Here is a 25,758-nt window from a genome sequence, read left to right as displayed (position 1 = left end):
TTTTAGTTTATGATCTGTGACATCACAATGTGAACCGTGATATCACAATGTGACCTTTTAATCTGAAGTTGGCAGGTTGCAGCGGTATCATATTCATAAAGATGTTTTCTGGCAAAGCATTAAAATGATTACATGTATAATCAAACATGAATATTAGTACACCAGGACAAATCACAACCTCTACATATATCCCTGTAGGAGTCAGACAAGAAGCAAAATGGTGTCCTCATGATCTGGGACTCAGATGCACCTGTTAGGTGAGATTTATTGTCATACAAATGAACTGCGTCCCTGAGTGAAAGGAGAGTTTGGAGAAGAGGGTGGAGTCTCTTCCTGATGACTCCCTGCGAGTGGTTCTACCTGTTCCACCTGCTCTCCACCACCCCCTCGCAGACGGCCCTCAGATGTCAGCTGATGAGGGATCGGCTAGCCACGGGACTCCTGCCCTGCCTGCCTGTCCTCAATAAAGAGTTACCCCTATCCACAGATGAAGAACGAGGCGGGTGTGTGCTGCTGAACCTGTTCTGTTTTTCTCGTCTGTTTTCACCTTTACTCTCTCCCTCTCCATACTGGAGGGAGAGGAAGAGGAGTGAGGCTGTTTTTTTTCTCTCTGCCTGTTTTGTTCACTAATATTGAAAGTGGCTCCGGGATATTTATCAAGTGAAAACGGGAGGAACCCTTCGCCACTGAATGCAGCATGTCTTGTGACGAGTCGTACAATTTTGTCTTCAAAGGTGAGTCCTGTTGACTTCAGCTGTGATTGTGTAAAAAGAGATAATGTGTGTTACCTCGGGGACATTAAAGCTGTTGGCTGCACCTCGGGCTGTAGCTGCTCCAATCCAAGAGTAAGAGGGAGAAGGAAGTAAAGCAGGAAGTGATAGTTCATTTGCTTGTAAATCACTTGACCTTTGACCTGTTAAAGATAAACACATTATCTTACATATCCTGCCTCACTGTTATGTGGTTTGTATGTCTAGTTAAAAAAATGCCAAAGATTTTCCGTTCCATTCATTCCAAAGTGAAGTCAGCCACAGGGTGGGCCTGCCACGTTTGTGTGATGTCAGTGTCTGGTGTCTGGTGAGGGTGACAGAAAGTCTACACATGTCAGAGGAAATAAAGGATATCTGATTCATTACATGAAGATAAATTGTGACCAATTAACTGTTATATTTTTGGACTTAATGTGTCATAAAAACCTCATAGTATTTATTATGTATGAGTTCTGACTTCTCTTGTCTGTCTGTTCAGTGGTTTTGATAGGGGAGTCGGGCGTAGGAAAGAGCAACCTCCTGTCTCGCTTCACCAAGAATGAGTTCAGTCATGACAGTCGCACCACCATCGGCGTTGAGTTCAGCACACGGACTGTTCAGCTGGACAACTATACCATCAAAGCCCAAATCTGGGACACAGCGGGGCTGGAGCGCTACAGGGCTATCACCTCAGCGTGGGTACACACACGCACACATACAGTATATATGTATTTGCTTTCGGCTATAGGAGTAATAGGCACATAATAAAAAGGTGTTAAGTCTCACATCATTGTTGACTCACATGTGCCAGTTTAAGTAAGACTGATTTCAGTGCATGTGATTAACAGTCACACTTTTTTCACATACACCATGATAACAGCAGCATTATCCAACACGTACACAAATAAGTGACATTTTCCAGAAAAACCCAACATAAATCTTGTTTCTGGAGCCATCTCCATTCATCTATAGGTAATCAAATAATTCACTCACATCATACATCATTTTCATTCTCATCAAACCATTCAGTGACCCCTCATGTCCTGAATGACAGCTTCTGCATGTGTCATTTTCCTCTGCTCATTCATTCAGGTCTTACCTTTTAATTTGTCAGCTGTCTCTCTCATGTGGTTGGATTACAGGTATTACCGAGGAGCAGTTGGAGCGCTGTTGGTCTACGACATTAGCAAGCACCTGACCTACGAGAGTGCAGAGCGGTGGTTGAAAGAGCTGTACGACCACGCAGACCCTCACATCGTGGTGATGCTGGTGGGAAACAAGAGAGACCTGGACACCCTCAGGACCGTCCCCACAGAGGAGGCCCGGGACTTTGCAGGTCAGTGGGGTTGTTTTGTTTTTGATGGTTGTCCATAGAGCTGCAACAACTAGTTGACTAATCAACTAGTTTATCAAAAGAAAATTAGTTTTTCAGCAGTGTCAAACAGTGCTGGTAACAGCTTCTTAAATGTAAGGGTTTGGTGCTTTACTTAAACTTTGGAGAAAGCTATATGTGCACAGCATTTGATTCCAACTTTTCCTACGGGGAGAATAAAGTGTATCGTACCATTTTGTATCGTATTGTATTGTATCGTATCCTATCAAATCAAATTGAATTGTACCGTACTGTATGGTATTGTATAGTATCATACTGTATCATATTGTTCTGAATGGTTTGATATGGTATGGTATGGTATGGTACTGTACCATATCATATTGTACCATATCGTATTGTTCTGTATCATATCGTATCGTATCGTACCGTACTGTATTGTATTGTACCATATCTTATTGAATCGTACCGTACCGTACTGTATTGTATTGTATAGTATCGTACTGTATCATATTGTACTGTATGGTTTGGTATAGTATGGTGTCGTACTGTATTGTATTGTACCGTATTGTTTTGTACTGTACCGTATCGTATCGTACTCTATTGTATTGTACCGTATTATTTCGTACTGTATCGTATCGTATCTTATCGTATCGTGTTATACCGTATCATATAGTACTGTATTGTATACGCATACATTTTATATTTGAAGATGTCGCTTTGGGCTCTGGGAAATTCTCATGACCATTTCTCAACCTGAGTTGTCAAGTCATGATGTTGCCTCTCGTATCACTTCTTGTAATCATGAATTGTGTATTAAATGCTCAGTATTGTACATCTTGCTCCTTGAATATGTTGTTGATTGTGATCATTCTTCCTTACTCTCACCATTGTGACCAACCTAGACAAAAGAGGCCTCATGTTTATGGAGACATCAGCGTTTGATTCCACAAACGTCGAAGCAGCTTTCAATGAAATCCTCACAGGTAGTTCAGTCAGTGCCTCCCATCATTCTCAGCTCATCTGAATTCTTTGAATTGCCCACTCATGCGTCTCAATTTTCTCCAGCAATCCAAATGAAGGTGGCCAGCAGAGAGGTCACCCGTGGCTCCATCAGTGCTGTGACTCTGTCCGACACCATCGGACCCACCAGTGAGTCGCAGGAGAAGGGCGGGGGCTGCTGCAAGAGCTCCTAACAGACAGCTCTGCCCACACTGAATCAGCATTACACTTGACTGTCGTTCAAGCTTAAATATGGCATCTTTCACACACAGTTTGAAGAGCGAGATACCTGCCTGACACTTGAGCAGTACAAGCCTCTTTAAATATTAAAGCTGTACAGTATATAACTCAAAAATAGATAATAGATTAGGATGCAAGCATTGAGAAGATCTATTTTAAACTCTGTGTTACTTTTGTTGGCTAATGGGCGCTTTCGACCATAGATAGCTCTGCTTCTTTCCCCTTTATCATGTTTCCAAACAGGTGCTGTAAAGTGGTATTGCTTTTATAAACGAATGCGCTGGGAGTCATTTGGAATAAATTATTTATGTTATTCTGTCTGCATTCAATTACCTCACAAAGACATTAATTTATTATCTGCATTAGACACATTATTTTAAATAGATGAGGGACTATGAGTGAGGGCTGATGTGAAATAAGGACAGTGTGGGAAGAAGAACTAAAACTTACTTAAACATTCTACTAGGAACTTTAAACTAGTTATGAAACATTGTCAATTTAATACTGATGTCAAGAGGATTGGTTATTTCTGTGTAATCACTAAAGCAAAGTCTGCTTTGTTTCACTATAGTCATCTATTGTCTGAATGGGCTGCCAGAATCAACAAAAAATGACAGTTCCTTGTAGTAGCTTTAAGTAAAAGAAGTGTTATCCTAATACAATTCTACTCTACTTTCACTAAAAGTCCTTTATCAGCTAAATATACAGTAGTTGAATTATCAAAGGGTCAGTGCTTATTATATTGAATGTCCTTTCTCTGAGTATTACAGTATATCACTGTTGTTGATGTTATTATTGATGCATTAATATTTGAGTCTGACTGATGTTTAGGGCCGATAGTGATACCAATATTAGGGAGTACAAAATATTGATATATCGGCCAGTATACACATATTTTTTGGTTGATCGCTCAAATTTCATTATTAAACAACACAAAGATGTCTAACAGCGGCAGGATATTTTATTGTTTACTTACTTATTCGTCCAAAATGACCTCAATGTACTGAAACGGTAAACTTCACTGGGAATTTCATAATTATAAATTACCCAAGCATATTTTTCTGTATTATAATCTCTAAAATGAGTGTTTTTGTATTGGCATGTATGGGACAACAAATACGCCGATACTGATTTATCTGTTATATCAACCAGTAATATCAGTCAAATGATATATCGGTCGGGCTTTAATTAACATATAATCAGCATTTTATGTAGGAGCTGGTCACAATGAGGCAAATTTAAATTGTATAGGATGTTGAGTAGTTACATTTATAAAATTGCATTATATTTGATATGCTTATTGTATGTATTGTATCAAAAATCTGGATCTGCTAAGTAACCAACAACTAGAGATCTGCTTTCCACCATATGAATAAACATCTGCGTCATAAAGAGTGAGACAGTGTACAGCAGTCGCTCTCAACCCTCAAGGTTCCCGAAATGTTTGCTGATGTAGAAAATAATAAAACCTTTATGTCTGCAACACAATTTCATATATAACTTTCTTTTTCTTTGTTTTGTCCTGTTAAATACTGTATATTTTTACCTCTTTGGATGAAAAAAATCACTCTCAAACTCTGAAACAACTGAGGACACAGCTTTACTATGAGGGGCCGAAGGTGTTCCGTCTCTTCTCAGCCTATAGATGGCAGTGCAGATATAAGAAGTTGAGTTTACAGCATCAGTCCTGTGCAGTGCAGTGCGTTTGGTCCCTCTCTCATTTCCTTATTAACTCCAGTACGACTCTTGCTACCGTCGCATCCCACTGTTCATTCCATTAATGATCATGATATTAAGCCCCTTGTCACAGCTCTGTTGTCGCCATGGCTGCAAACTCTGATGCCCTCTCGACAGGCTAATCAGCGTTCCCATGAAGTAGGGAATTAATTTGCACTTTTCGCATAAATAGCAAATTCATTTACAGACCTTATGGATTTATGTCACTGTGTGTGTGTGTCTGTGTGTGTGTGTGTGTGTGTGCAGATGATCTCCAGACTATGGATGTAATTAGACAGGCTCATATGGCAAGACTCAGTGAATATAAATCTACAGCAGTGGTAGTTAATGACATTCTGGACAGATATCTCTGGCTCACAGATGTGCGCAGGGAGCCTTTACTGTGGTCTGAGTGTGTGTGTGTGTGTGTGCATGTGTGTGTGGTGTCCCCGAGCAAGATTTCTCTACCGGAGATCATTTTTGCTCCAGTGAAATGACCACAAATGCTTTTATTAAGTTTCTCTTATGAAAATACGATAGGGAGGGCTGTGCACTGGGCAGTAAATGTTTAATTATTTCCTGTGAATGAGGATATTTTTATGGGCTGAGTAAAAGCATCTGGTGTAATAATCCACGCAGGCTTGCGCAGGTTGAAAGCGTGGTCGTGATATCCGTAAATCCTCCCTCTGTCGTGAGCCTAAAGGTAAATAACGGTTATGTTTTCAAAAAACTATGGAATTCAAAAATGACACACTCTCTTGTTCTTCGCTAGGATGAGGACGGTTTGATTTTCTTCCACCACTTTACAGACTCTCTAGAATTCCCCGTGGACCTGTGTGTAGACCACTTTTTAAAGCACTCACAGTGGTTGGAAAGACTTGGATTTAGCACATGCACATGGTGGCTATTACCCCCATGCTACTAGACATGTGTAAGCAGTAAAAAGTGTGTCTGAGAGCACATATATGCTAAAGTGATGAGTGCTATGGAACCTCTGACCCCAACATGGAGCTGTTTATCTCCGCTTTATGTGACCTCTTCCTGCAGCATCTTGTCCTCCAGTGAATTTACAGTTGCAGCATCACATCTGTGTCGGGATTATGTAGACTTTTGTGTTCTTATGACCTTTGACCCCATGGAGGATTGATATTTTCAGAAAATGCAATCCATCATCTCTATGGCCTTGCTGTTTCTCTCCCCCTCACAGACTTTTTCTGACTTGACTTCATGATTCACAAAACTGTTTTCCTGCTGTTTATTTCTTCTTCCTGTGTTTGTTTATATGTGTGATTACAAGAGACCAACACAAGACCCAACAAACTTCAATTCAAACGCACACACACACACACACACACACACACACACACACACACAAGAGCTCAAAAAACATCCGTACCCTCTTTCCTTTAGTCTGTTTTTCTCTACAAGATTTTACCACAAAGTCTCTCGGACCCAGAATATTCTGATCGTTTCTGCTTTATGACAATAGATTTATCCATGCGTTTATCCACTGTCACGGTGTGAGTTGCTGAGTTTTGGAGATATGGGTCACAGATTTCTCAACTTTAATGGAACTAGATGAAACGAGAGGCTGGCTAACTGAGCTAACTAATGCCTTGGTCATACTGCACGTCTTACAAAGTTATCAGATTGCTGTGGGTTTTTTTTACATAACACAATTTTCTTTCTTGTAATCGGGAGTCTTGCAGTGTTTGTAGTTTGCACACTACGTGACTGATCAGCGATAGGGGGTCACGCACTACAACACGGGACGTGACACGAGAACGATAAAGTTGAAGCAGCCCGGGTTGTTTGTGTGCTGATTTACAGCAGAAATAGAGGAAGAATATGTGTGAATGCACATAAATCATGATAAGACTGGGTTCAGAGAGCTACCGTAGATAACAGCAGTGGAAAGGAGGAAAGACACTCAGCCAGATATAGCCTGCTAGATATCAAGCAGACTTCTGCTAAAAGTCGGCAAGTGGTCAAAGAGCTCCTGTATCGCGTCTCTGAAGAGTTGGCGATTGTCACACACAGGAGCAAGCACCGATTTGCCTCCTATCTTGAGCTTTGTGTTATCGATCTTTAGAGGACGGGAAAATCCTATAGTGTGAACTTAGCTTAAGTTAGCTAACCTTACAACTCAGCCAATAAGGGAGGATGCTGTCATAAACATTTCTTTTCCATGATGCACACTCTCCTTCTGTGCAGTGATACAGCTGACAAGTGTAGGTCGGTAGAAAGAAAATAGTCATTTATTATTATTTTTTTCATTATTTTGAGTGACTGGGTCCGGTACGATTATATTTGAGAGAAGGCAGACATCTCAAAAGATAATATCTCCAAAACTCAGCAAAAACATGTATTTGTGATTTAGGGGTGAATTGTCCCTTTAACGACTTGGGAAATTTTGTTAACCTGTAAACCCAGCCAAACTTGGAGATATAGGGTAGTCATTGGACAGCAGTGATGCGCAATGCGGGATGTGCTCTGCGTTAAGACATAGAGGTCTTGAACTTACACCAGCCGCTGACAGCTGGATTCGTGATTTGTTTATTGTGTCAAACTGGCCGACGTGCGTGCCAAACACCAAAACAAGCCCAAGTGTGTGCGTGACAGCCGACATTCCTCCGCCATCTTGCATCTGTGGGTGTCAGCAGAGGACACAGATTTAAGATTTCCACGTCGTCAGCCATCATCACGACATAAATAGACTCAAAGTCAGTGCACGCTAATCGCTTTTGGTGGTGTTGTTATGGCGACCAATCAAAAGGAAGAGGTGAGCTGATGGGTGTCTGTGTGCACAGACTCACCACTCCCCAAAATGCTCGGTAGTTGGTCGGCGGAGAGCTGAGAACGAGCTGCTTGGTGGATTATTGCCTGGAGCTGATGACAGAGAAAATGTTAAAGAGTGTGTTTATCGCTCCTGCTTGAAGACTCGAGCTGTTTAGTCTCAGGGTTCAGCTTGTTATGAGATGAAAGTCTGCCAAAAAAAAAAACAGTTTCCATCACTCTGTGTGTGTGCCCTCTTGTGTTTAGCTATAGTCAATTAACTTCTATAAAAGCCTCTAATTTCATAACGCAGCCTGTTGTGCTTGGCCGTCTGTGTTCGTGGCCCAGCTGGGGTCACAAGATTCCTTCCCGGCGTGTAATTAGACAGGTTGCCAGCGACAAACAGAGTCGAGAGCCTCCTCAGCACCAGTTCACTTAACATAATATTACATACCTCAGTTGCCATGCCAGCCACGGTGTTTGTCTGTGATGCTAAACGGCTGCAGGTGTAAAGTGATGCAGCAGCGAGCGATTATTTGAGTGCCGCTTTCAGCTGAAACCTGAGAGCAGAAACAGTGTAAAACAGGCTCGTCATTAACATATTATCTCAGGTGAGCTTTCTGCTGAGTGGACGTTTGTGCTTAAGCAATGACATCTGGAGAGCAGGAGAAGGATCATGTTTTGGCTTTGTGAATGGCAACTTCTTTTTCAGTCACATTAGTGTAATAAAGTCTTTTGTCCACAGTCATAACACCTGACTTTAGCCTGGTTTCATGTTGCTGCGAAGACCACAAATCCGCTGATCTGGACATTTCTGACAGCTGGTCCAACGTATGAGTCATCAGGACAAAGTTTCACACCACTTCGACGCTGACTTCTCACCTTGGCACAAGGAACCTGGCTGAAACTAGAGCCTGAGCTTCCAGAATTTGGGACTCTGAGAGAAACTTTTCAGCTGCTCCTTCCAAGGGAGGGGGAAAAAATTCTATAATACCACCCGGTCCCTAAAAGTGCTCTGCTCTTTCTCAGAGGGAAACAAAACGTCTGGCAGTACAGTAAGTGACAAGAAGGGCGTTTAATTGAGTCCGTGAGCAGATATTTCCATGTGTGTATTTTTCTGCTCCTCAGCTTTTGTTCCATATTATGGAAGCCCATTTACACCAGTTAAAGAGACTCTGTGTAACACATGTAGCAAGTTACATGTATTAATTGATTTTGTTGGTCATATGTGAGCGGATTTGACATGATGTGAAAAATGAGGCCTTCCCCGTCTCTTTCGGTTGCCTATACAAGCCAGTGGTCAATTTATTTAAGTTGTTTAAAGCTGCTGGACTCGGGTCGGATTTTCTGGTACTTTAGCACATTCTCAAGTGCCTCGTCTCAGTCCACTATAATAAGGACCAGCTTTCCGCACTACACAGAAGTTTCACAGAGTCCCTTTAAAGAAAAGAACAAAAAGATGCAAACCAAGCTTGATGAAAAAATTATTCCCATGGTTAATTCCCATAATTATGCGATTTAAAATTCAAATTTATGAGATAAAAGACATAATTGTGAGATAAAAAAAATCCAAATTATGATAAAAGTTCTGATTATGACATTAAAAGAGATAAATAGTCAACATTTATTAAATTATTTCAACTCTTAATGTCATAATTATGATTTATCATCAGACCGTGCATGTATATATCTCTCAAGGCGTACTACTTTTTTTTTTCTTGGCAGAAACAGGCTTCCATACCCATGTGGTTGGTTGATGGATGTACAGCCCAGATGACGTACAGTATGTTCACCACGGTTATTTGTATAGAAGCGCATGTCACGCTTTTTTGATCCAGTGAATCATCACTGACCGACCCTGAGTGTATTCATCTCTCTTGTTCCTTTGTGGTGTAGGTCCTTGTAATGAGGGCTGCACTTTCTAATCACAAATACGTCCTCTTTTGATGTGCACCACAAATGAGAATCCTTGTTAGTTCAGGGGCACGCAGAGGCAGTGTGTCTGCATTGTGAGAACAGCAGTTGTTGAACTGGTCTCCCTGGAGTATGGAGATTGTGGGAAAACACGTGTTGTTGTCCACTTTCCTGACACACACACACACACACACACACACACACACACACACACACACACACACACACACACACACACAGGGGAGGGAGAAACATGCTTGGGCTTAAGGACAAGAAAGTTGAGCCAAGGTCACTGCCAAGAGATAGAGAACATCCAAACTCTCAGCAGATGTGTGTGTGTGTGTGCACAGGAAAGCCATGAACTATAACTAGTCCTTTTCAGTGTGAGCGAGCACATGCATATATGCATAGGCTGCATAAATGCGTGACTGTGTGTGTGATGTTTTTAGCTGGACTGTGCACTGCGAGTTGCGTGTCGTGTGGAGCTTCCTCTCTGTGCAGTGAAAGCTCTGGGATGCATCTAAAAATAAATAAGGGCCCGAGAGGAACGTGAGGATGGGGGTCCTGCAGCAGAGAGGGAAGCCCTGGAAGAGGCCCTGGAGGAAGGCCTGGAGGAGGACGGATTTCCCCTCATTCTCTTTCTAACTATCGTTTTTTTAAAAGCTGAAGAAGTTATTAAAGAAGGTGATGCCCCCTCTTTCTGTTTTGTGGTGTTTTACTGAGCCACACACTGTATCCCCAAAATCTCCTGCTTTGTGTATGCTGGCACTGATGGCTGCACTGACTCCAGGGTGGTGCTGTACACTCATTAAGGTCATTTCCTTCTGTTTACTGAATTAAAAAGAAAAAGAAAACAGCCTTCTGGGAGATGTAGATATAGGCACAGACTTGTGCACGACTCGTGAAGAGATGAGGAGGAGGAGGAAGTGGAGGAGGAGGAGGAGGAGGAGGAGGGGGCGGGTGGTTGGGGGGAGGAGGAGGGAATCCAGATGGGAAGGAGCAGCACCGGCGGCGCAGGAGCGAGATAGACCGAGACTGTGGAGGAGAAAGACGCAGAGCCTCAGCTCCGCCTGGAGATGAGACATACTTTTATCTCACGCTGAACAGTCGGATTGCAGACATGTATTTCGGTACGTAAACGACGCGTTCTGTGTTTGATGTCAGAGGAGTTTAGTTGTTGTTGATAACAGTCACTTGTTGCTACGTTGAGATGAGATGAGACGGATGAGAGCTTTGTGAAGTCAGTCACCTGCTCAGTGGAGGAGGAGAGGCGGCGAGAGCGCAGCTGATGCTGGAACACAAGGCGCAGATCATGGTCCAGCTTTATGTTTGAGTTCAGAGCTTGACTCCAATAATCCTCCTGAGAAATAACAACTGAATCCAAGGGAGAATCCTCTTGACATAACACACTAATATAAAAGCAGAATAGCTCTCAAAAACAGGCAAATAAAGACTCTTATATATTGTAATTTCTTATATAAATGCATGGTTTTATTGTTGGATGCATCAGGCTACTGTGTGTATCTATGCATTTCAGGTCTGTGTGTCATCACATCCACGTGTTTCTTGTATCTCCTAAATTCTTCAGTCATTTCTTATGAAAAGCTTGAACATGGAACAGGTGAGGGGCTGCAGCGCCCCCTGCTGGGAGAGAGAGTGGAAATAATACCGTTTTAAAGGAGCGCTGTGTAGTTTTGGAGAAGAAATTCAAACTCAGAATTTTAATATTTACAATATTTTAGCTGGACTAAAGAAATGGTTATTCTTTCCATAACTGAATAAACAAGCTGTTTGAAGATAGAAAGGTGGCAGGGTCCGCCACATATAAACAAAGTAAAACAGAATGAAATTGTGTTGTCCTTTAAGGTCAGTTTGTTTATTCAGTTTATTCAGTCATGGAAACAAAGAGTTTGTTTATTTAGTTTGTTTAGTCGTAAAAGCTAAAAAAAAAAACCTACATAGTGCACCTTTAAATAATCTCTGATAAAAAGATTAAAGAAAAAGAAAATGAAGAGTTGCTGTTCCAGTGCTTGTACATGTGTTAGTCTGCTGGTTCAGCTATGACACATATTGCAAATTTGTAGGATAATCTGGTTTTCTCCTTCAGTTTCCAGACGTGACTGCGTCTCTGTACCTCAGCTAAAATTTAGAGAAGTTGCTAAACATAACTAAACATCCCACGTCAATGGCAAACAGTAGGCGTTATGGACAAAAAGGCAACACGGCGTCCAGGAGTGAGAGGCTGCAACTTATTCCATAGGCACATTTATAACAAATTCATATTCTGTAAATAGTTTTTCTTAATTTATTAAAAAGGAAAGTCATCGCTCTACCTCGAGCGTGTTACTCGCACTACATGAAACACAGTCGCGAACCTGTGAACTGGCACAGGAGAGGTGCGGTAGAGGTTGTAGCGACGTCAGTCATGTGCCATTTGAGTTCCTCATTGTTTTTCCGATTGTGGAGTTATAATGCCAGACAGGCAGGAATGTGTGAATGCTGCAGCTCTGCGGTCCATGACAGCCTGTACTGAAGGCATTTTCCATATGGTGACTGTCACAGTGATCTGAAGGCAGCAGGTATCTGTTCCATCTGCAGTCCCTACCTTCATTTTGTGCATTGTCGAGCCACACAGAACACAGAAACCACCGTGATTATGTGCACATTGGTTATGATTAATTATTCTACAGTTTCTACTGCCAGTCGACAGCCGTGTTGGATACTGACACCTAAAATTCCTTAAACTGGGATCCCCACCCTGGCATATACAAGAAAGTACTGACAGATGAGACAGACAGGTGGACATCTACAGTATCTGAAACTGATGCATCACTGATATCATGGTGACGTAAACACCATGAAGTACGTTGTAGACAATCATGACGGTAAATCCTGTATGTTTAAGACGTTATTACTTTTCCGCTTTGCAGTTTTGACAGTTCGTTGCAGCTGAGCTTGTTGCAGGTTTTAATATTCTTGATCACACAGGTGTAGTAGCACGATTTTTATTCAGTCATCACACAGAATACGGTAAATATAAACAGTATAAACAAAGTCAACAGTCTATGTGTTAAGTAGTGATTGAAGCAAATTGCTTATTTATGCCGATCAAGCTACCCTCCAAAAATATGAAAGGAAACAACAGCAAAAAAGTAATTAACACTTGTAACCCTCGAAAATAGCATTGTAAACCCTTCTCTTGACAACCAAGCGCAAATTAGGATTTAATCATGTTTATCCTATAATACGACTCTATATCACAAACAATGCAGGCTTTATTTTTTCTATCTTTGCCTTGAGTTCAAAGTGTAGAGATTAAAACCAAAGTAGTTCTAGGAATGCAATATAAAACTAAACACACATGTATGGGATATAGAAATACAAAAGTGCCAATCAACCCTGTCAAGTTCTCATCCATGTCACAGTTTTTGTCCCCAGTAATCCAGCTGGGAAAGACACTTTTTGGACGCTTGATCCATCTCTGGCAGTCTTCATCAGATATGTCCAGACATCCAACATTCATTGGTCCAAGAGGGACATCTGATCATGGGAACGGTGGTCAGAAATTTTCCACCTGCTTGAGAAAAAGAGTTCCTCTGCAAGATAGAGGACCCTCGACGGAGTCTCTATTTGGAAACTCATTCCAAAGATTTGCCCTTTTTTACATGGAATGAAATTGAAAAGTATAACCACCTGGATGTGTTATTTGCCAAGTGTGTATCTGCAATTGGGCTTCTCTATTTTTGTTTTTGTAGAAAATGGGGGTGATTGAACGTATTTTGTGTAAAAGTAATGAAAAGTGAGCCACAGTTTAGTCCACCCTGACTGCCGCTGTGCTGACTCAGTTTGAGAGAAGAACTGTAATACACTGTCACGCACATGTGTGTATTCATGGCAGCCCCGCATGCAGAAGCCAGTACTCACGTCAAACATGCACAACATCACGTGCGCACAAACATGACTTAAGCTAGTTAAAGGCAATCAGACTAATGGCTGAGCGGATGGGTGTGTTGCGATTTTGATTATGATGATTACACATGCAGGCTGGTCCTGAATCAAACTGTAATCAAGCTCAGAGAACATGCACACCAGAAAACAAGCTTCCATAATCAGGACTGAGCAACACAAACAAGACGCTTATCAAGCAGCACTTTAGTAATGGCCTCATTGAAGCTGGAATGTGTGTGTGTGTGAGTGCACCCTGCCTATAGCGGTAGTTGTGCACCTGTGTAGAGTATTCATTAACCTTCAATGTCCCCCTGAGTGCGTCTGTGTTTGTGTGTGTGTGTGTGTGTGTGTGTGTGTGTGTGTGTGTGTGTGTGTGTGTGTGTGTGTGTGTGTATAAAAGCACATTCAGCCTCATGAGTAGGCCCGACACTTCAGCTTCAAGGTCCTATATTTAAAGAGGGCTCATAAGCTTTCATATCAAGTAAACATATTTGTGACCATTCCGGGAAACAGATGAAAATACCTTGTATGAGTTCTGCAGCTGAAACAATGAGTCCGGTGATCAGTTTGTCAATTGGCAGAAAATTCCATCCGTCCTATTCTTGTGATATCTCAAGAGCGCCCTGAGAGAGTTTCTTCAAATTTAGTACAAATGTCCACTTGGACTCAACAATGAACTGATTAGATTTTGGTGGTAAAAGGTCAAGGTCACTGCAACTTTACAGAACACATTACTGGCTATTTCTCACCAGTCCACATGAGAATTATGACAAAATTTTACACAAATGTGTAGTAGGAAGTAATAATGGAGTTTTTACATTTTATATTAAAAAGGTATCAATGTTCTGCCAAAAACGTCCTGCTAATTTTTTTACAAACAATTATGTAGGGTCAGGGTAATTATTTTATACAATGTATTATATTATTATATTATTATTACTGATGGTTTTATGTGCAAGCAGCTTTTAAATCTGTAATAATGTATCATATTTTATAAAAGTGTAGTGAATGAATGGAAACATTCAAGTACCTCAGAACTGCAGTATTGCGTAAATATATGCACTCACCTTCCACTTGTGTGTACAAATTTCACGAACACCGGCACTTAAGGATGCACAATGTAGTTCTCGGGAAGAAATTTTAATCAGAAGACAAAGATCTTCATTGACTGATTTTTTTATGCCTAAACAAACTAAATAAACAAACTCTCTTTGTTTTCATGACTGACTAAACTGAATAAACAAACTGACCTTAAGGGACAACACAGTTTCATACTGTTTTACTTTGTTTATATTTGGCGGACCCTGCCACCTCTCCAGCTTCCAACAGTGTTCTGGGGACCTTATTTTCCTCTGAGAACAGCTTGTTTATTCAGTCAAGGAAAAAATCAATATTTCATTAATCTCATTAATATTGTAAATGTTAAAAATTCTGAGTTTGAATTTCTTCTCCAAAACTACATAGTGTCCCTTGAACAGTAGTAATGTATATGTGCCTGGGTTAGCTCCTGATACGGCTTAAAACAGACAAATGATAACAAGCCTCCACAGCGAGGTAGGAAAAGAGGAACGAGCTGAAGGAAGTGCATCCCAACACTTTGTTCTGACAATCTTAAACCAACAATACAATGTGACAAGATCCTGAGCGCAAAAACCTTTGAGCACAGGATGTCTTCATCTCTCTGGTGTAATAGCTTTCATCGTCATCATCATCATCACCGTATTATTTCTACGAGCGATCACCTCATTCCTTATTGAGTCATTCCTCCATCTGTCTACCTGTCTCATCCCTGCCGTGCTGTCTCTTAGGTAATGTGTGTCACAGCGTTCTGCCGCCGCTGGCTCGTCCCACGCTGGGCAGGACCCAGGCCTCCCCAGACGCCAAGCCCCTCCTCCCCTTCCACCTGCTGCCTCGATTCACAGATGTGAGTACTGTCTGTCGCCTCTGTTGTCATCGCAACTGTACCATCCTGCCTTTTTGTAAAAAGAAAAAGAAAATCAAAACCCCAATCGTTCACTTTATCACGCTGCAAGTGGAGGAGTTTATTTCATGGAAACAGTCTGCCTGCGTGGAGTTATTTTCCAATACACAGATGCATGAGCGAGCTGCCCACACCTTTCCAAATATATCACCTCTGATGCAGAGAGCTATGACATTTTCCACAGAACCGGGGGGGGGGGGGGGGGGCTGATTCCTTGGTATTCCTCGCACACGGCTCACGTCTGCCCCAGGTGCTTGTGAAGGGTGAAGGTGGAGAGAGCGAACGGCGGCCAAGTGCAAGCCCCAAAGAGAGTCAATGTGTCAGCCGGGGCTGAGGGCTGACGTCTGGTTTACAGGGGGAATCGTGCTGTATGTCTTCATATACTCGCTGGCTGTATGATGTATGAAATCATTTTCCCTGCCTCAATCAGTGTAGTATAAATAATGTAGCTTCACTATGTAGTACAAAACAGTTTCTAACACCTCTACGCTAGAAATGTGCTTGTTTTGAGACACATGAAGCCAAGAAAACATGGTGTGTGAATTTTTTTTTGTCCTCACACTTCCACTAATACCGAACCTATTACAAAACCTCAGCTTTAAATGAAGGAGCTATTTCTAAATCATCATGTGCAAGAGGATTGCGTGCATGTTTCTGTGTGTGTGTGTGCTGTATGTGTGTGTAACCTCTCCCTCTTCATCAAAAAGCCTTTCTGCCACCCGAGCAGGAATCAGACATCGGTCTGGGTCTCCTCTCTCCACCCTTCTCATCTGCCTCTTCCACTTTTCCTGCATTGCTCTTGCTCCATCACCCTCTTCACTTCATCTCTGCTCTCTCGCATTTTCCACTTGGTCTCCCTCATCCCTCTCATGCACCTCCAACTCCTCGCCTCTCCTTCTCTTTCTTTTGTTCTCACCAAAAAATCAAACGTGACCGTCCTCTCTCAGAGTTCTCTCGGCGTCCTCGTGGTGGATGACCTTCCGGCTCAAGTCAGAAAAGCCATCTCACGTATAATTTACCACAGGTCGAATGATTTCTCCAAACATCTCGCATCGCCTTCCCCCTGCTGAGTCACATCCCCTCTCACCTATTTTTAACTCTCCTTTCATTTTATTCCATTTCCAATACTTCTCCCACTCTGCAGCCCTGTAGAAGTCACTGACCTTTACAATGCTTCTTGTTGGTTGTGTTTATTTTAGAGATTTATGGATTTGAACTCTTTTTATTCTTTTTGCAACGGATGATTATTTTTGTTAGCAATTGATCTATAATATGTTTTTTAACCTATAAAATCTGTATTATATTATACACGATTTCCCAGAGCCTGATGTAACATATTCAGCGTCTTGTTGTATCTTCAGTCCAAAAACCCAAATACTCAGTTTACTATCATATAGGCCAAAGAAAAGCAGCAAATCCCCCCACTGGAGAAAGTGGAACGAGATAACTTGTCTAGTTGTATAAATTGATACCTGATTCACACGTTTGAGGCTGCTTCACAGCTGCTTTTGAGGTTTTGATTTAAAAAAGCAACTTAAAGATATGGCCAGAATTTAAGTATAAAACATTCAAAGACGTCTTTGTTAACCCATTAGCCTGACCTGTCTCCTAATACCACTTTGTACCACAAGAGGTGAGTTTTAGCCAAGAGATACATGCCAGTGGCTATTTTCTGTTAGCGTTTAGTATAATAAATGAACAAGATGAACTCACAAAATGTCAAGAAAGAAAACATTCTTACATCTCTTTTCCTCACCAAACAGAAAAATAACAACCGTACACCGCCGTACTGTATCCCCTGTCTTCAAACTGGCATCTGTCAGTCTCAGTCCCAGTCAAACCAGGTTGAGGTGAGCACCGAACACCAGTCTCCAGCTCACCACAACTCAAGGACCACTGGCTCCACAGCTAACTGAGCAGCAGCAGTTGTTGGTTACTCTGCTACCTTCAAATTCTGGACATATTTTACAAGTTACACCTTTATTAAGATGAAAACAAACAGAAAGAAAAATAATGAAATTTTGTCTCAAGTATATTTTGTCTTCAAGCTGGATATCTCGCTGTAGTGTGAAGGGAATCGTCTCCCTCCTCTCATTTGAACCTGTGGGTGTTATAAGTGGGCACACAGCTGAACTCTAGCTGGCTGCCTTTTCTCCAGGAATGTGTGTTTTTATGTGTGGGGTGTTTTCTGCTTGTGCGTGAGTGTGTATAAGCCTGCATTTTCTTTTACTTTATGCTGGCCTCTGTAGAAGCGTTTGTTTGGTGCCCACATGTGGGTTGTCATGGTTACAGGGTTGCACAAATGTGCGTGTGTGTGGATGTTTGTCGTGAGCCAGAGATCCAGCTGCAGACTGGGACCTCACTGACGAGTTTGGCTTGTAGTTTGACAGTTTTTTTTTGTTGTTGTAATTATTAACACAGTGCTTTTGTTTCCAAGCAAATAATCATTTAAATGACAAAGATCCAAAAGCAGCAGCTCATTCATCATAACCTTGACGTCACGCGCTCACACATGGCTGTCACGCTGGTACACTATGTAAATCCAGGCACATATATCATTATAAATGCTGACTGCGCTCCAGGTAGCAGTCTGCTTTATTTCACTTGGCCATATGTTTTAGCCATAACTCACGGCGTGCTAGCATGTCTGACATGCCACCACTGCTGTGAGTGAAGAGGTGAGAGAGAATGTGATTAATATCGGAGCTGCGTGGTGCTGACATGTCTTTATTTAACAACTTTACTGCTTTTTCTGCTTGTAATGTCACAGTAAAGCAGCACAGGCAGAGGTGGTAAGGTGTGTGCTCAGAAGAAAGAAAGGCGAGGCAATGAGTAAGAAGGGCGAAACGACTTTGCCACAGGTGCTAGTCCACCCCGGAGCGTCGAGTGGGAGTGAAGGGTAAGAGAGTGAGTCCAGAGGGAGGCAGGAAGGTGACTTTGATCAGACGGAGACGGAGGGAGAGGCAGCGAGTTCAGAGGGGAGCAGATGGAGGGGTGAAGTGAGGAATGTGTGAAGGGAGGTCAGGTGGCGATACCTCGGGGCTGAGGAGGGAGGGAGACGGGCTTTCACTCAAAATGTTCAGTCCATGAAACATAAAAGTCCCAATCTCATAAATGTTTAACATTAATGCGGCCATGTTGTTATTGATGTTATACATTTACACATCTATATCCATGTCACGGTTATTATTACAGACATCTTTTGAATCTGAAACGTGAAAGAACCCTGTCTTCTGTTACATGCTTGCTCGAGTCTTACTGTGTGTACACAAACAGCTGCAGGGAAACAGGGAGAGATAAGAGGCTGCAGAGATGCATTCGTGTGCAGCTGGCTGGTGTGATGATCAAAGAAAATGAGAACACACACATGCGCAAACACACACATACAGACAGATTCTGTCGTGTCCATAACATTTGAAAAGCGCATACAGTAATTCATCTTTGGCGCTAAAGAAATAGGCTCAATCTCCCGCGCCGTGCTATATGTTCCCAGGGCTTACAGAACTACTTGGCTGACCCACAATAACACATAAAGTTTTACATCACCTCCAGCCAGATTTCCATAAAGCCTCCCAGGTTGTGGCGGCTTATACGGCTCCCTACATTTCATCACAGGTAATAGGTTGGTTTTGCTCCACAAAGGCCAGTTGGGTTTTATTGCGTTGGGTATATGTGCTCATTAAACATTCCAGTAGGTAATGTCCAGAAGTGCAAAGGGCTCATAAATAAACTGAATCTGGACGGGTTGAAAATGTTTTTCTTAGTTAGTTGTTTCTTGTGTGTTCATGTTGCAGAAGAGCACAACACGTGAATTCATAATGTGTTTCCCCTGATAAGTTAAAAATATGATATCTAAGATTTATGCATTGAAATGTCTAAAAATGACCTTTGTTACATATGTTGTTGAGTTGCACTTGCATCATCCCAAATCCACAATTTTAGTGAAAGTAACGATGCGTGTAATTTGGTCGCCTGTGGAAGGAAGTCAGCAGACAAGACTGAACGTAGCACGAATAAAACTTTATCATTATCGCATCCTTGAACATGTGTCCTGAGTCATATCAGATAGATTGTCATCAGCAACGGTGGCGGTTTAATGTTGTGTTCACCGCCAGCAAAGTGAGTTTGACTATGTTTTTTCTCACACGGAGGGTGCGCATGGCATCCACTGAACTCAGCACTCACCAGAGATTTCAGCTCTCTCTCTGTTCTTTTCCCCTCTCCTCTCTATTACATTACGTTCCATTACATTTCCAGTCAGCAGTCAACATTACACACGACGGTGGTGGTCACCTCCATGGATCGCTGCTGCAGGCAAGTTGATAGACAGGAGTGAAGATAAATCCACTTTTTAATCCCAAAAGTTAAAAAGTACTCTCTGAGCTCTCCTCCCATCTGTAAACAGCTCCAGGTCAGAGCAGAATCCGATGTGACTCTGGGTGTTAAAGACCACTAGTGGCAGAAATTACATTTATAAATGTTAAAGGTGGATGGCATTACCCCACCTTTATTTGGTGCCTACACTGCATAATGCTATTCAGTTACGCTGCATTTTGTTTAGGAAGTACAGCATCAAGTTAGACAGTCAGTCAACAAGTAGTGACTGTTTTGTTTTGTTGGTGCTTTTCTAACCAATGAACAGACTGATGCTCACAAGCTTGATAGAAATTGAAATGGAAGAGTTCAATCTATAAACAGTTATGCTTGTTTGGAACATGCTGATGGGTTGGACTAGCTGCAAGCGTGGTTTGACAGGTTTGTGTAAACGTTTTGAAACATGTAACTTGAATTAATTGACATTCTGAGAATGCCTCCTCTGACTTTGAATGCCACCAGCATCAGACAAAGCATTTTAGGTGGAGTGACACTAATAAACCCGTTGAGGTTATTCAAGGTGTAGCCTCTCTTTGTTGCAAGGCATGTCCTTACACACTCTTAATGTTGTCATGTTGTCTCCAGTGAATGATGTGTCTGTCTGCTGTTGTGTTCATACACGACTGGGTGCCAGATAAACTAACCTGAGCTTTAATAAATCTTTGTTTTCTTTAAAGGAGCACATTACCTTGCAGACAGCATGTCATTTACACCTCAGCTGACCACTTTGACTCCTACCTACACTCTTGTCTTTCACAATCATAAACAAGTCCTGACTTAAACGCCACGCCTCTCCTCTGTCGCAGATGGATCACGTCCATAAAGCTCTAATCGGCCCGGCCTTCGGGCTAACCTCGCAGCTGAAGAGGAAGGCCAGCTCCTGCAGCGTCTGTCGACTGAGGTTCAACTCTGATGTGGGTGTTGTCCTGTGAGAAACACACGCTTTAAATTGCTTTTCTTGGAGGGCATTTTTGTTCTCACACACACCCTTGCATGACAGTTGATCTGGCTTAGGAGTCCTGCCCTTGTTATTTGGCTGTTTTCCTGGTTTGAAGAATTATCGGGTGAAATGTGCGCATCTATGTTTGATTATGCAGAGCTTTCATATTTGTTTTGTTTGTTTTTAATGTGCTTAAAGAATGACTCATAATCAAGTGCTAATTTGTGCTGAACTGAGCATGCGATGCACAAGAATCACTGTCAGAAAGAATAGATGGAAAACAAAGAATATGTAAATGCAAAAGAGGGCTGCTTGAAACTGCTGTAAGCATGCATTTCAACGAGGAATGTGTGATTTACTTGTTGCTTGTCTGTATATTAACACATCTGCCAATCAATGTGGGAGTGATAGCAGCCACGAAAACTTTGTTATTCCAGTCATGTGTTGTTGCTTAGAATAAAAACATGGTGAGATTCGCATTGCTAAATAATTGTGTCCAGTCCGTTCATATCATCTCGTTTGCTGTTGTGTACACAGGCGCAGGCTTCCTCCCATTATAGTGGCACCAAACACGCAAAAAGGCTGAAAGCTCTGGACGCCCCAGATTCAAAGATCAGGACCTCTGAACCAGTCGCCAAGGAAACCGCATCGCAAATCCTCTCGTCTCCCTGCTCGCAGCCCTCCAGCTCCGACACAGCATCAGGAGGTGTGTGTCTCTGCAGGCACGCATACTCCCCCTGTGTGTGTGTGTGTGCGTGTGTGTGCAGACATCAAATATAAGACAGCGGTAGATATATGAATGTACGGCTCAAACCTTCCTTTCCCAGTCACGACTTTAACTCTTTGATGTGATAAACCTCCTGCTGCTTCGGGTTTCACAGTGAAGAGATTAAAGGTTGGGCATTATCTTCTGCTCCTTCTTCATGTCTACATCTACTGACCTCCTCAGTGGCCCCGGGAGATCAAACGCACAGAGAAAATGCTTTGAATATGATCTGTATAGCGTGTGTTTGTGCAGGACGATTGCTTTCCGACATGTGTATATACGTGTGCCAGCCCTAATGTGCTACTTTTGCATGCGTGTGGGCGCTGAGGACTGAAAATAATACATTTTGCTGCAAGCTAGAGAGAAAAAAAGATTGGAGAATTGCACTCGACATGGCCGATATGAGAGTTTGTTTGCGAGGGAGAAAGAACGAGTGATCATTTCCAGTTTGGAGGTAGCTTCAGCAAAGTGGATGAGACGGCGGGAGAGCCCTCTGAAGATTACTTCAGCAAACAACCTCATTGGCCTCTAAGAGTGGGGAATCAATGGTAACAGACACCCACTCAGTAAAGCAGGGCTAATCATTGTTATTAGCAAAGAGTGAATCCTTATATCAGCACGCGCTCCTCCAGGGAACCTCTTCAAGTCAGTCGCACAGAAGATAATAGAGGCGAATCATCTCTGTACAAAACTGTTCAGTTTTAGTGCTGGGAGGAGGCTCCCAGGGGAAATCATTGATTATTAGTGCGATTAGGGAGTTGATAGAGCTCATAATCACCTGTAGCCTGGTGAGTTTTTATATCTGTCTTCGAGCATGTCACGAAATTGGTGCTTCTTATTGTAAGCAGCAAGAGTTGAGGAATTTCATAGAAGTAGCAAAATGTTGAAGTTGAACTTTTCTGTTTCTTCAGAACCCTCAGCCCCTAACCCAACCTCAGAGGCGGCACCGTCGGGCAGCGGCCTCTCTGAAACGGTGACAGCACCCTCCGACCCCTCCCTGTTACCTGACCCGAGGACACCAGACACAGATACGCAGAGAGACGGAGAGGCGGAGGTGGCACCAGAGGGGGAAACAGAAGAAGAGAAAGCCATACGTCTTCTCTACTGCTCCCTCTGCAAGGTTGCCGTCAACTCGGCCTCCCAGCTGCAGGCCCACAATAGCGGTGAGAGACTGTAGGCGAAGCCAAGCTGTCGTCAAGCTTCTCCTGCTGTGTTGTGTGACACTCTGCTGACGTGACTCTATGTCTGCTCAGGCACTAAGCACAAGACAATGCTGGAGGCAAGGAGCGGTGACGGAGCCATCAAGTCCTTCCCGAGGACAGGGGTCAAGGCCAAGTTGGCCCCACCGTCTGAGGCATCGACAGGACTCCAGTACAAGACTTTCCATTGTGAGATCTGCGATGTGCACGTCAACTCCGAGACTCAGCTCAAACAGGTCAGTGGCTGAAAATGACTGGTTAGTTGTGATACACATTAACACACTAACACACAAATACAGAGATAAGTTTAGACCAGTTTAGTTTTAGGCGTCACTGGAGATATGGGACGTTGACACCAAAATGTGAGACATGAATTTCAGATGATCCGACTTTGGAACAAGCTTGTGAATATGCATAACAACACCTCACTAAAAAATGCTTTATTGAACAAGGTAATTACAAACAACAAGGCACTTCAACAAATTTGGGCCTCTGAGTAGCAGAACATGAAATAAAACCATATAATTAAACTATTTAAACGGGAAAATGATTTAAGATATAAAAAGACAAAAAAAAAATATAGATATAAAGTACAAAAATTTAAAAATCCATAAACTTAATACATAGATTGTCTTCAATATGAATTAGTTATTTGACTGTTAACAAACAATGAAATGCAATGACTGAAATATATTATTATATCTGACATTATTGACATTATATGTGAATGTGTAGTTGGTAGATTAGTACAGTTGATCCCAAACTATGGGTTAGGCCCCTCCCCACATAAAGGAGTTATGAGATGATTAATGGGAGCATACAGACGAAAAACAAAGTTCTGCTTCAAGAATTTGGACTTATTTTATTTTTTTTACTTTCATTGAAGCATAGTTTAACATCTTTGGGCCTTGAACAGTTATTTAAATGAAACCATGTGAGAAGTTAAGAGGGGAAATCACTCTCTGGCAGGACTGCTAACAACTCATAAACATCTCAAACATGACAAGGGGCCCCGAGGAAACACAGTCTATTGTAAGAAGTTCCAAACCAAAAAAGTAACTCTAACTTGGTAGGTGACACAAGAAACTGGCTCCTCACAGCCGTTACTGGTTAGTTCCTCTCATTAATGTGAGGCATGCAAACGTCTGTCACGCTGTCGAGCTGAGCACAGCCATCATCGCTCCATCCATCATGCGATGCAGAACGAGCCATTCAGGATCATGCATATTTTATTCTAATCACAGCGCAAATGTCTCACACCTGTTGCTGCAGGTGAGCTAAAATCATGAATCCCTCAGGATAATGAGCGCAAAGCTGCGAAGCCGAGTCTATTTCAGCGAGCATCTGAGTGTGGTGTTAGCGTCTCTGTTCGTGACATGCATTCACAGCGTTGGTCTTCACAACTGACTATTTAAAAGTTAACTTTGGCCAGGTGCTCATGAATATTTAGCAGCTCACCGCTGACTGTGTGCCGGGCCGGACGTAGCCATCTGTTTGCGCTTGTCAATCAAATCCAAAAGATTTCCAAACCCGCCCCTAATGAATATTTTGAATCTCAAAGTCAGAGGCAGCGAAAATATCAACACTTTGCATCCTGAATGGTCTAAGTAGGAGCTTTGATCAGGATTCCTTTAATTTCCTCTTCACTGATTATTCAAATCTCTGAGCAACTCTCTTTGTCCGCTTCGTCTTTGTGCTGCTGCCTGCGTCTGAATGGATTTATATTTTTCCGGTGTGTTTGTCTGTTTCTCTCCTCTACTGCAGCACATCAGCAGCAGGAGACACAAGGACAGAGCAGCAGGTAAACCAGCCAAGCCCAAGTTCTGCCCCTACACTCCCACCCAGCGCCACCAGAGTTTCCAGGCGGTGAGTCCTCTTTATGTTCATCCCTCATCATTGTGTTTGTTGTCTGTACAGAGCCTCTCCCAGAAAGCTCTGATCCCTACTTCCAGTCAGTGAATTTGTTCCAATCCTATGACATTAAAGGGTTAAAAGGAGGTCAGATTCATGATAAGATTGTTTGGCAGTAACTCGTACAGTTTGTGCTTCTGTTGGCCAGACTTTATCTCCTTGTCCTTGTCTGGTTTCCTACTCAACAGAGATAACCCCTGATTGAACCTTGTCTGTCGTGTCCTCCTCAGATCCGTCTGGCTCTACAGAAGAACCAGGACCTGAACAAACCGCTGGCCTCTTGCCTCCTACAGCGTCAACTCTCCGTTGCTGCCGCCATGGCATCGCTGCCCTCCTTTCCCCTCCGCCCTGCCTCCACCTCGAGCCCCGCCCTGTTTCAGAGTCAGCCCCTCCCACCCCAGGCGCTGCTGCATCCGGCCCCTGGACCCATCTGTTCAGCACACACGCCGGTTCTGTTCTCCCCCTATTGACCACGTCGACAGCTCAATCAGCGCTGAACTACGGCTAAAAACAGACCTGAGACCACCTGAACAAAATGTGATGTATGACAGAGCTTACTGAGCTCCACGTAACAACAGATGCTGTGGGTGTCATGGACCAGGAACCATGAAGCAGGCCGGGATGGAGGGAAAGCAGCAAAGGAGCAAAGTGTTTTCTGATGTGAGCGTGTGTGAGTGAGCACACAGATATAGCCATCACAGAAGTCCAGCTTTAAACATTGTGTTTGCTGCGCTGCTGCTCCATTCCTCTGGAGCATTTATAAATGCTGATGATCTATATGACAATCAAGGAAGAAGTTTCATTCAGTATAAGAAAGATGCATCATGATGACTATAACTGTGTGTGTGTGTGTGTGTGTGTGTGTGTATGCATGTAAGTATGAATTAGAGCAAGTCTAACTGAAGATGTTTAT

At 42.6% G+C, this 25,758-nt stretch overlaps 2 protein-coding genes across 2 annotated transcripts; both read left to right on the top strand.

Annotated features, from left to right (window-relative positions):
• The first annotated feature begins 697 nt into the window (after positions 1-697).
• On the top strand, positions 698-3,275 carry LOC140993805 (ras-related protein Rab-25-like). The gene is made up of 5 exons (XM_073463350.1): positions 698-734; positions 1,249-1,444; positions 1,892-2,085; positions 2,985-3,065; positions 3,148-3,275. The coding sequence occupies exons 1-5, from the start codon at positions 698-700 to the stop codon at positions 3,273-3,275; spliced, it is 636 nt and encodes a 211-aa protein (XP_073319451.1).
• A 7,516-nt stretch (positions 3,276-10,791) lies between these two features.
• LOC140993878 (zinc finger protein 385D-like) lies at positions 10,792-25,758 on the top strand. The gene is made up of 8 exons (XM_073463433.1): positions 10,792-10,856; positions 15,483-15,598; positions 20,836-20,943; positions 21,507-21,675; positions 22,647-22,898; positions 22,989-23,170; positions 24,699-24,800; positions 25,076-25,758. The coding sequence occupies exons 1-8, from the start codon at positions 10,847-10,849 to the stop codon at positions 25,313-25,315; spliced, it is 1,179 nt and encodes a 392-aa protein (XP_073319534.1). The 5' UTR covers positions 10,792-10,846; the 3' UTR covers positions 25,316-25,758.

The sequence above is a fragment of the Pagrus major genome, chromosome 3 (genome assembly GCF_040436345.1).
Source record: "Pagrus major chromosome 3, Pma_NU_1.0".
Classification (NCBI taxonomy): Eukaryota; Metazoa; Chordata; class Actinopteri; order Spariformes; family Sparidae; genus Pagrus; species Pagrus major.
This window is presented reverse-complemented; position numbering and strand designations above follow the sequence as displayed.